The sequence below is a fragment of the Gavialis gangeticus genome, unplaced genomic scaffold (assembly GCF_001723915.1).
Source record: "Gavialis gangeticus isolate Ggan-Ray unplaced genomic scaffold, GavGan_comp1, whole genome shotgun sequence".
NCBI lineage: Eukaryota > Metazoa > Chordata > Crocodylia > Gavialidae > Gavialis > Gavialis gangeticus.
Window position 1 is genome coordinate 1,128,287 of NW_017728982.1, and position 11,372 is coordinate 1,139,658.

Sequence of the window (11,372 nt, forward strand, 5' to 3'; positions counted from 1 at the left end):
ACCCATGTGGGAGCACAGGGGAGCCCCGGGCCAAGGGGCTGTGGGCCCCTGCGCACTCCAGCACCGGGCGCGCAGCATGTCCCAGGCCACGTGCAAACCCCAGTGATGGTGCATGGGGGCATTGGCTGCCCTGCCCTTCTGCACGGGCAGCAGCAGGTGCCACAGCTGACTCAGAGCAGCCCTGAGGCGCGACAGCCACTGCTCGTGCATCGCCCACTTCAACTCTCCACCCCAGGGCTTCCCCTGCCCACCCCATTGCCGCGCTGTTTGCCATCTGCGTTGGCCCCGTCCACTCCTGCTGGTCCCTCTGGCAGTAACGGCCCCGCTCCTCCCCGCAGGCTTCGTGCTGCAGTACTCGGTGGACAACAGCGAGGAGTGGAAGGACGTGTTCATCAGCTCCAGCGAGCGCTCCTTCAAGCTGGACAGCCTCAAGTGCGGCACGTGGTACAAGGTGAAGCTGGCGGCCAAGAACAGCGTGGGCGCCGGGCGCATCAGCGAGATCATCGAGGCCAAGACGCACGGCAGAGGTAGCGTGCTCGCCGCTCGGGGAGGGCTTGGGGGCACCAGCCACCTTCACTGCTTCCCCTGGCATGCGTGGTCCAGAGGAGGGTCCGGCTGTTTCTGAGGGCAGGAGGGGTCGAGGGTGTGAGCCCGGGCAGCCCAGGCTCTGCCGTGATGCCACGTAGGGGCTTCCGCTGCTTCCCGGCTGAAGGAGACGTGCACCTTGCCCCCTGCGCCTGGCTGGGCAGTGTCCCCGTCGCCTGCTCCCTGCCACTGCCCGGCCGCCGGCGCAGCCCAGGGCTCTGTGCTCCAGGCAGCGCGGCACCAGCTGCGTTTCCCCTCCCGGCCTTGTCAGGAGCCCCTTTAAAATTGGGCACTGGCGTGTGCTGAGGAACTCAGGGCAGAGGCATTATTGCCTCTTGTGAGTGATGGCACAAGCGAGGCATCTCCCCAGCTCACCGGGGTGACCTCTGCAGCCACGTGCTGCAGCTCCGCACCGCTGGCCCAAGCTGGACCGGCGCTGGTGGTCCCCAGGCTTCATCGCCTGGCCACAGGCATCCCCTGCCGCAGGGAGCGGAGCCGCAGCCCGAGGGGGACCCTTGCTCTCCTCTTGCTCGCAGTGTCCAGCAGCCCCCGGGCACGGGGCTTTGCACTCGAGTCCCCACGCAGCCTGGACCGGCGGCACTGAGGGGAGGCGGCAGCTGGGGTGGGCTGAGAGGGGTTTGCTCTTTGCTAGCGGCTGCAGGGGGGGGTGCTCCCACCAACTCGGGAGGCCTGAGCCCCCAGCCCTGCCGCGGCAGCTGCTTGAGGCGCTGGGGGCCAGGCCTGGCGGACGCCGTGAGAGCCTGACAGCACACTGCCCCCACAGAGCCCTCCTTCAGCAAGGACCAGCACCTCTTCACCCACATCAACGCCACGCACGCCCGGCTGAACCTGCAGGGCTGGAGCAGCGGGGGCTGCCCCATCACCGCCATCGTCCTCGAGTACCGGCCCAAGGGCAACTGGGTCTGGCAGAGCCTCAGGACCAACAGCTCCGGCGAGGTCTTCCTGACCGAGCTGCGTGAGGCCACCTGGTACGAGCTGCGCATGAAGGCCTGCAACAGCGCCGGCTGCGGCAACGAGACCGCCCAGTTCGCCACGCTGGACTATGACGGCAGTGAGTGCACGGGGCTGGCGGAGGAGCACGGGGCCCGGGGATGGTGTCAGCAAGGGTCCTGAGCCGGTCTGCGGTCTCACTTTGGCCCTCCGTGAGCCCGCTGCGCAGGCCGCGCAGGTCCCCAGCTTTGCACGGGGCACGCAGCCATAGGGCCTGGCCTCACTGCCCCATGTGTGTGCTCTGCCCAGGCACCATCCCCCCCATCAAGTCCGCTCAGGGGGAGGGAGATGACGTGAAGAAGCTTTTCACCATCGCCTGCCCCGTGATCCTGGCCACGCTCGGGGTGGCACTGCTCTTCATCATCCGCAAGAAGAGGAAGGAGAAGCGCCTGAAGAGGCTGCGCGGTGAGCGTGCGCCCCACCGGTGCCGGGGGGCAGGGCCCAGCATCCTCGGGCAGTGACCCCAGACGTGTGCAGGACTGGCCATTAGCACGTGGCGGGGGCTGCCTGAGTCAGGCTTGCGGCTGGAGAGCGTGCAGGGGCCTGGGGGCTTCTCCTCTGGGGGGACCTGCTCCGTCCCAGGAGGCCCAGCCCAAGCCAGCAGCCAGGGGCAGGGAGCAGGCGTCACTGCTCGGCTGCGGGAGGGAGGCAGACACACGGCACACCCAGCCCTGCTGCCCATGTCCTGGAGGGGGCTTGGGAAGTCCCTGTGTTCGCACCCAGTGTGCTGCTCCCTCCTCTCCCTGCCGCAAACACAGTGCATCGCTCTGAAAATGCGCTTTGTGCTTTGTGTTCGCAGATGCCAAGAGCTTGGCGGAGATGCTGATAAGGTGGGTGGCAAAGCGCTGCCTCCCAGGAGGTGGCCCCTGACTGGCGTGCTCAGCCATGCTGGCTGGGTGGGCTGTCCGGGCTCCCCTTGGACCACTGTCGTGTCCGTTTGCAGGGACACGGGCTGGGAGGCCTGGTGCGGTGCAGCTGCGGCTGCCTGGGTCCCCTCGCGGTCAGCGCCGTCCCACCCAGGCCCCAGCGCACAGCAGGCGCGCTGTGCCGAGCTGTGCCACGCCGGGCTGAGCCGGGCCTAACGGGCGTCTCTTCCTGCAGCAAGAACAACCGGAGCTTCGACACGCCAGTGAAGGGGCCGCCGCAGGGGCCGCGACTGCACATCGACATCCCCCGCGTGCAGCTGCTCATCGAGGACAAGGAGGGCATCAAGCAGCTGGGTAAGCGGGGCGCCCGGCAGCCCGAGGGAGAGGATGGGGATGAGGAGTGCTCCCTCCAGCACGGGGAGCCTGTCGCATCCTTTGCCGGGAGCTGGGAGCACAGGGCTCAGCCTTCCTCCCCCACGCTGTGAGAAGGGCTTTGGAGGGCTGCTGCCCAGTGCACGGAGTCTGACACCGCGGTGTCGAGTAGGGCAGAGCTGGGGGCTCCTGGCAGGCCAGAGACGCCGGCGCCCTCGGTACGGAGGCTCTGAGAGAGCAGCAAGGGCTCCCTGAGGTCAGCTCTCAAGCCCGGGCTCCTCCCTCCGCAGGGGACGATAAAGCGACCATCCCGGTGACGGACACGGAGTTCAGCCAGGCCGTGAACCCGCAGAGCTTTTGCACCGGGGTCTCGCTGCACCACCCCGCCCTGATCCAGAACACCGGGCCCTTGATCGACATGTCGGACATCCGACCTGGCACCAGTAAGTGGGGGCACCCGGGCCTGGCACGCTGCCCTTCGCCTCACCGCCCTGCACCACCGCCTCGGTCCCCAGTCCCCCAGCCCCGAGGCCTTGCCGCCAGGTGCGCAGCAGCACCCGGAGCACCCCGGGCTATTCCAACATTGCCCCAGGGTTGCTCTGCTCTTTCCAGGCAGGTCGAACAGGGCTCTCCCCGAGGGGCTCACGGATTCAATTAGGGCCTGACCGGCCAGCAGGCAAGGGTAGTGAGTGGGGAGAGAGGGGCTGAGGACTTAGAGGGGAGGAGATGCCTGTGGATGGCGCGGTTATAATCCATCGTAGAGCGACCATGTCTGGCTGCAGTCACACCGTGCACGCAGCGCTGCGAGGTAGTCCGAGTGCAGCCCTGGCGCCGGGAATTTTCATGCCGGAGAAATTTTTCTAAGTCCCACCCAGGCCCCATGTCAGCCCTGTGCATGCCTCTGGGCAGTGGACCTGTAGCCTGTGCACCTGAAGGCTGGCACCATGTCATGCCCATGCGCTCCTGTGCCAGGTTGACCTGCCATCCGGGGAGCTCACCGTGGCTGCCACCCCCCCATGCCTCAGCTGAAAAGGCAGTCACAGGAGAGTGGGTCTAAGGCTCGTGGCTCCAGTTACTCGAGTCTTGTCTGTCTTGGGGGTTTGGAGGCTCCCTCTCCATCCCCCGGAGGTCTCCAGCCTGGGGAAGCAGGAGGTGGGGCACTGCGTTGCACTGAATTTCCATGCCAGAGAACAAATAGGCTTGACTTGGTGCTGGGACTTCCCTGCCTCAGATCCTGTGTCCAGGAAAAATGTGAAGTCTGCACACAGCACCCGCAACAGGTACTCCAGCCAGTGGACCCTCACCAAGTGCCAGGCGTCCACCCCGGCACGGACGCTCACCTCCGACTGGAGGACGGTGGGGTCCCAGCATGGCATCACCGTCACGGAGAGCGACAGCTATAGCGCCAGCCTGTCTCAGGATACAGGTGAGCCAGAGCCGCAGAAGGCGCGGGCCCAGATGATCAGCACCTGAGGCAAAGCCCAGCCGCCTGGTGCACCTGAGAGAAGCCATCCCCTCCCTCTCCTCTCCCAAGCCTTGCTCGCTGCGTTTCTGCCACCTGCCTCTGCCAGCCCTGCAGCTCCACCTGGGAAAGAGGGGGACCGCGTGCACCATTTGCAGCCCCCCTTGCCCTGCCTTGAGTGCAGGTGTTCTCCTAGCACCTGTCTTATCCCCTCCCACTGAACGTGTCCTGCCAGGACCCCGGCCATGACTGGCCCAGTGCATCCTGCTGAACGAGCAGCTTTGCCTTGCCAGACAGGCGCCCGCTGGGGCTGGGCAGGGACCAGCATCTCCATCGCACAGGAGACTCCCCAGTCCCGAATCCCCTTCCCTTCCGGATCCCAACCCAGGGGCAGGTTTCAGAGCGTCCCAGGAAAGGAGCACGTGTTTCAGGCCAATCACCACTGGATCCTGCTGATTTCAGTGACATGTAGATGCACAATTCATGCACAGACAGCAATAATACACAGCTAGAAATGAACTAGGATGCCCCTTCGTCCCCCTTCGGGAGGCTCTTTGGGCCGATCGCGGGGGGTCTTGCGTACGTCAAAATCCCAGCATTTTTAAATGGAAAGGTCATCCCTGCACTGCAGAGCTCAGCTGCTTGCCCTGGCACGGGGTGTTTCTGAGGAAGGCTTAGCTGGGCAGAGCTGCATTCTCCAGCATCTCCGCTCTCGGGGCTTGCACCTCGGTGTCCCCCGGCTGCCCACCACGCCGGACTGAGTTCTGTCCCTGCTTTCCAGACAAGGGGCGGAACAGCATGGTGTCCACGGAGAGCGCCTCGTCCACCTACGAGGAGCTGGCGCGGGCCTACGAGCACGCCAAGCTGGAGGAGCAGCTGCAGCACGCCAAGTTCGAGATCACCGAGTGCTTCATCTCTGACAGCTCCTCCGACCAGATGACCACGGGCACCAACGAGAACGCAGACAGCATGACGTCCATGAGCACCCCCTCCGAGCCCGGCATCTGCCGCTTCACCGCCTCCCCTCCCAAGCCGCAGGACAGCGACAGGGGCAAGAACGTGGCGGTGCCCATCCCACACAGGGCTAACAAGAGTGAGTATCCCTGCGCGCTGCCAGGGCCGGCAGCCCCGCGCGGGAGCAAGGCTGCCTGTCCCAGGGCAGAGGGTCATGCTCTTGGCCTGCCCTGGGGAGCCGTGTCCAAGCAGGGGCTGCCTCCTCCCTCGCAGCAGGGCTGCAGGGGTGACCACAGCTGGGTGACCTCATTAGCAGAGAGCCCTTGGTAACGAGCCCCGCTCCTGCCTTTGCTTAACCCAAGCTTTCCCATTCATGGTCCATTCATGCACCTGCACATCCCAGGCTGAATTGGCAGCTGCTCTTAGCTCAGGCCAAGTGGGTCCCATGCTTGGTGGCCAGGCCCTCAAAAGGAAAGCGTCTGCCAAAGGGAAACCAAGGAACAAAAACGCCAGCCTTATGGACAGGGACTTCTCTGTGACAGTGGGGGGTGCGGCCCCGTCTCTGCTTCTCCTGGCCCCTTGCGTGGGTCCGGGGCTCTCATGGTCGGGGGCAGAACATCGTCTGCATTTGCTGTGCTGGTTTGTGGTCCCAGCCAGAGCAAGCAGCAGAGCTTGGATCCCTGGCTGCAAGCAGCCCGTCTCCCCGTGCTCTGGAGGGGAGAGAGGAGGAGGGGGACTCTTCGGACGGGGTCAGCCCCCGCGATTGTGTACCCTACAAAGAAGTACTTATCTGAGCACATCTTGCACGTTGTTCCTTGCAGCCCTGGGCGCGTGCACACACCCTCCCATGCAGCCGTGAGCTCTTAGACCCTCAGATCCGTTGCACAGTCAGTGCTTGCTCCGCGCCTTGCCCCTGCCTGGCCCCTTTGCTTGGTGTCTGCCCACTTCCAGCATCACAGCTGTCACGCTGGGATGGGACCTGGCAGGTCACTGATCTGCAGCTTCGTAACACGGCTCCGTTTCTCTGCCCTCCCTGTTTGACTTGCACCCAGCCTGAGTCTCAGAAAGCATGGCCAGGAGCAGCACCCAGGCCTGCCCGGGAGCAGGAGGACCCGCCGGGAGGCAGGGCCACGAGTTCAGTCCTGCATGTGCTACCACAGAGGAGTCCCTCTCCGTGGCACTTCCCGGGCACTCTGCAGATGGGTAACGCCACGGCCGTGAGCCGCAGAGACCTGCAGAACCGCGCCCCGCAAAAGCAAACTGTTTTGCTTGGCTAATTCGAGAGTGATGACACAGTAATGAGTAACCGGCCGGGGGGAGATGAATCACTCCGGCTGGCTCGGAGGATGAACTTCCTGCTGGGGAGATTTATGAGGATGTCAGAGGAAACCCCTGTAATGAGGGCTGAGGAAGCGTACCCCTGGGAGCAGCCCTGCACTCGCGCCAGCGTGGGGCTGCACTGAATGGCCCTGCCCGTGGCTCCTGATCTGGCCTCCAGTTCACGGGGCTCGTGGGAGCGGAGCTTGCTCGCGGGATGCCTGCTGTAGCGACCGACGCGGCTCACCTGGCTTGTGGCTGAGCCGCAGAGGGCGGCACCACCTTTGCAGCCCTGGGCTGTGCTCCCGGGACAGGTGTCTTTGGGTCCCCAGTGCAGAGGGTCTGGGAGGGGAGGTGGTATCAAGCCAGCATCGCTCCAGCTTTGGCGTTTCCATCCTCAGACGCAGACGCTCCCCTCTGCTTTGGGACCCGCCGCCCCGGGAGGAAGGAGGCGGAGGGGTGCCGTGTTGCCTTTGCAGGGACATTCTGCTCGCACGCGGCTTGCCTTTGCCTCTGTCCCTCGCAGCTCTGGGGAGAGGCTGGACCAGAGCGACCCTCTTCCCTCGGTCATGGGCTGCATGTGGCAAGGGGGAAATGACCCTTCCCGCAACCAAACCGCAGTCTCTGCTCTCCCCGCTCCCTTAGTCACTGCATGCAGTAGGAGAGGCAGGGGCCTAATCCTGCCTCGCTAACTCCCCCTGTGCCCCACCAGAGCAAGGCAGCATCTCCTCGCACGGGCTGGGAGCGTGGGGCGCTGCAGGACACGTCCCTGAACAAATCCACGTCCCGAAGGCTCGGCACAAGCTCTGACAGCTGCTGCCACTGCGCCCACGTGGGGCTGTCCCCAGGGGCCAGCGATGAAAGCTGAAAATAACCCTTCTTGCGGCCCATCATTGCCTCGCAGCCGGCCCTCTCCCCCACTTCCTGGGCAGGGAGAGGGGCCGGATGAGCCATATGCTGGCCATTTCTCCTTTTATCCGGCGCGGGCTCTTTATTCATCTTCAGAGAGACCAGCATCGAATAGCAGCGCGCGCCGAGAGCAGGGCTCTGCCGGCTCTTAACCCGACGGGGGAGGAACAAAGGCAGAGCAGGTTCCCGCGTGGAAAGCACAGCGCTGCGCCGCTCCGGCAGCGCTGGAGAGCGAGCAGCTGTGGAGGGCCGTGCCCAGACAGGAGCGGGCACCCCGGCCGCGGCCGCGAGCCGACGGGACCAGGCGCTCACCCGTGTGTTTGTTCTCTGCAGGTGACTACTGCAACCTCCCCTTGTACGTGAAGTCGGAAGCGTTCTTCCGCAAGCCCGACATCCACGACCCGTGCCCGGTGGTGCCGCCCAGGGAAGCCTCCATCCGAAACCTGGCCAGGGCGTACCACACGCAAGCCAGGCACCTGACGCTAGACCCAGGAAGCAAGCCCTTGGGCCTGCCGCACCCGGGCTCCTCCACAACCACCTTACCTCAACGAACTCTCACCATGCCGGGCTCGGCAAACGCCCCCTCGGCCCCCGCGCCCGCCACCGCCGCTTCTGCGCCCACCGCCACCGCCGCTGACTCCACGCCTGCCCCCAGCGCTGAGCCCCGTCTGTCCACGCACACCAAAATGGGCGGCTCTAGAGACTCGTTGCTAGAAATGAGCACGTCCGGCATAGGAAGGTCTCAAAAACAAGGGGCCGGAGCCTACTCCAAATCCTACACGCTGGTGTAGGAGACGGGGAGACGAACCAACAAACTCTGCCGGTTTCCTGCGTTATTTATATTTAAATACAAACAGACTCTTGTACATTGATGAACTCTTTTGTATAAATGAAGCTATTTTCTTCTTCTCCAAAACTGAAAAAGAAGCCAGGGCACAAAGAATTTGATGTTACAGATTTAAAAGAAAATATATATGTGAGCACATATATATATTTCACATCATTTTGAAAGGGGCACAACAAAGAGAGACTCAGCGATTTCGTTTCTTTTTTTTTTCTTCCCTGATAATTGTCGGTGGTTTTGACAAAGCAGATTCTCGAAGACGTTGCATGCTATTTTACTGTTCTGAAAACAACAGGAGTTGCTTCAATTTGCAAATGCTTATGTGTTAATACCTTTTTCTATGAAAAAACCCAGCGCCGTGTGCAATAAAGGTTATGTTTATATGTTGGAGTCTTCACTTAGACGCAGGCTGCAGGACTGCCCTAGAAGTGATCCCGAGAGGGACGAGGAAGGGGGAAACCAGTGGTGAAAGTAGTTGGCACGATTGGCACGCCTGCCTGTGTGCGCCTGCCCAGACGAGCGTGGCGGTAAGTTTTAGGCCGCAGGGAAGGGGGTGAAGTAGGGAAAGAGGGTGCCCAAAACAATGTTACGTGCACGGCACGTGCTTCTGCTCCTGCCTTTTGTCGTGCCGGCCCTGCTGGCTGCGCACCTGTCACAGCGACTGCGCGCGCCGAGTATCCCCCACCGCTGCCTGCAGGCCGCAGCCCCGCAGTGACTCCAAACTGGCTGGGAAATCATGGAGGCCGGAGCCCACTGGGAGGTGCGAGAAGGCTTGGCAGCTTGGCAAGAGGATCCCTGTCCTGGAAGGGAAGCGCCAGGCTCTGGTTGCAGAGTCCCCGGCAAGAACGGGGCTGAGCAGAGGAGCTCTCCTCTGGGATCAGGCGCTGTCTGCTGTCAGCGTGGAGCATGCAGCTCCGGGCTCCTCTGGCCGAGCTGATTGAGCTGGCCGCGGCTGTGCGCCGAGCCCCTTGCTCTCCTCAGTCGGGACACCGGCCTTCCAACACTTCGCCCTCTCTACAGAGCGCGGAGGGGGTGATGGGATGCTACAGAGATGAAACAGCAAACCCAACCCCTGCTCCTTGCCATAGCGGAGTCAATGCCACGATGTCCCAGCCAAGCAGCAGCTTACTGGTTTGCTTGAGTTAAAAACAAAACCCTAATCTGAAGTGAATGGAGAGGCATTTTCTGCATAAACCGGCCTTGTGGCTTCGAGTGATTTTTGAGTCCTTATGGAGAATCCAACCTTTCAACGTGCAGTTTTGTTCTGCGGTAGAGACTGGGATTGAACTACGTAGCATCAAGGCAACAGATTACTCTTCCCGAGATCCATCCAATAATGCTGAACGCCGCTTCTGCAGCATTGGTTGCGTGAAATCCCAGATTGAATTTCTGGGGCTCTCCTGCATTTAGAGGCTGCTGCTTCTCAGAACCGGGAGACTAGAGAAAGGGCCCATGCCCGGCACAGAGGTAGGCTTCCTGTGCCGCGTTTCAGGTTGGTTTAATAGGACACCTGAAATCTGAGCAGAACGCTTCGTTTTATAACAAATCCTGTTAAACGTAACTCTGCTTTTCAGAGGAGTCGTGCCCTAGGGAAGGGACCAGACAAAGCTGTGACAGCGCTCAGCTGTAGCATGTGATATGTGCACAGATTTTGCAGGCAGAGTTGACAGGGCTGATGTTAACAGGCCCCCACAGATGTCATTAAGCCCCAGTCAGTCGGGCCTCTCTGGCTTGGCTGGGAGATGCATGTGCTTGTCCTAGGAGTCGGGGGGAAGGCCGTGATCAGGGAGAGGGAAGTGGGGTGGAGGCCCTCCGCAGGCATCCACAGGCTCTCGGCCTCCGAGTCTGCAAGTGTGAAGGAGGGAATGAGTAGTGCCATCAGGAGCCCTGCTCGAGAAGGGCCGGGGAGGCAGACGGGAATGAGGAGCTAGGCTGAAATGTCCCTGGGAGCCCCTGCAAGGGGGACTCCCGCCCCCCCTACGCCACCCCGCAGGAAGGGGAACAGCAGTTCTCAGTGATGGTGCCCAGTGTTCCCCTCACCGCTTTGGCCTCCCTCTGACCGTGGGCTCAGACACACCTGTGGGGCAGGACCTCAGCCCTCCGTCCTACGCGTCGGTGAGCACCGGGGGCCAGGCGGATGCGAAGGTACGTGTCAGAGCTGCAAGCAACTGCGTTTAAGGTGGAGCTGGTGCAGCCTGCCCTGGGAGAGCTCTCCTAGACACTGCAGAGTAGGGCCTGGATGGGCTGGGACTGGTGAAACCCAGGAGGACGGACATCTGCCCTGCAAGCCCGTCCCCTTCTTGGCATGGCGGTGTCCGGTGTTCCTGGAACTAGGTAGGTGTCAGCCCTCCTTGTGCTTGCTCTAGGTCTGGTGCATGCACGAAGATCTCCACCCCGAAGGTCTGCAGGAGGCTGGTGGCTTGGAGCTCCCCAATATTAACTATGCCTGGTGCAGCGCAGCGATATGGCTGGTTCCACAGCCGTGGCTTTCACCACCTGGTGGGAGCTTCACTGATCATGACTGACACAAAGACCCAGGAGATGACGGTAAGATGATGTAGCTGCTTCTTTCAGACCCTGCCACTGTCTCCATGCAGGGACCCTTCCTGTCACCTGGCTACTGCGATCCTCCTGCCTCTCCCCCCTGCATTGGCACAGAGAACAGGTAGAGATTTCTGTAACGGGGTGGAACTGGCATCCATTCCTCTCCGGGGCTGGGCATCCGACAAGTGTCACACCCTCGTACGAGGGGTCTTGCTCTGGGTCTCTGCAGGTGCGGGGAAGGGGAAAGGCCCGCAATAATGGGGGTCCCAGCACAATGCTGTTGACCAGAGGTGGGCAAAATATGGTCTGTGGCCTGGACCCGGCCCACCAGGCCATTCTATCTGGCCCGCGGGGCCCCTAAAAAATGTAGAAAATTAGTATTTATCTGCTCCTGGCTGCCTGTCAAAGACAGCACTAGCCACGGGCCGTGGGACGCAGGAGAAGCCAGCAGAACTCAAGAGCAAGGGCAATGCCCCAGCCCAGCCCAGCCCAGCCCAGCCCCCTCCCC

The 11,372-nt window shown here is 62.4% G+C and overlaps 1 protein-coding gene across 1 annotated transcript in view; it reads left to right on the forward strand.

The window, feature by feature from the left end:
- DSCAML1 (DS cell adhesion molecule like 1) overlaps window positions 1-8,703 on the forward strand; it is a gene marked incomplete at its 5' end in the record, with an annotated part of 193,076 nt that extends 184,373 nt beyond the window's left edge. Inside the window, 9 exons of the mRNA XM_019511756.1 lie at window positions 339-527; window positions 1,370-1,657; window positions 1,846-2,001; window positions 2,396-2,426; window positions 2,698-2,816; window positions 3,125-3,277; window positions 4,066-4,260; window positions 5,078-5,389; window positions 7,810-8,703. Coding sequence (XP_019367301.1) covers window positions 339-527; window positions 1,370-1,657; window positions 1,846-2,001; window positions 2,396-2,426; window positions 2,698-2,816; window positions 3,125-3,277; window positions 4,066-4,260; window positions 5,078-5,389; window positions 7,810-8,267 — 1,901 coding nt within the window. The remainder of the gene's footprint in view (window positions 1-338; window positions 528-1,369; window positions 1,658-1,845; window positions 2,002-2,395; window positions 2,427-2,697; window positions 2,817-3,124; window positions 3,278-4,065; window positions 4,261-5,077; window positions 5,390-7,809) is intronic.
- Window positions 8,704-11,372: the final 2,669 nt, after the last annotated feature.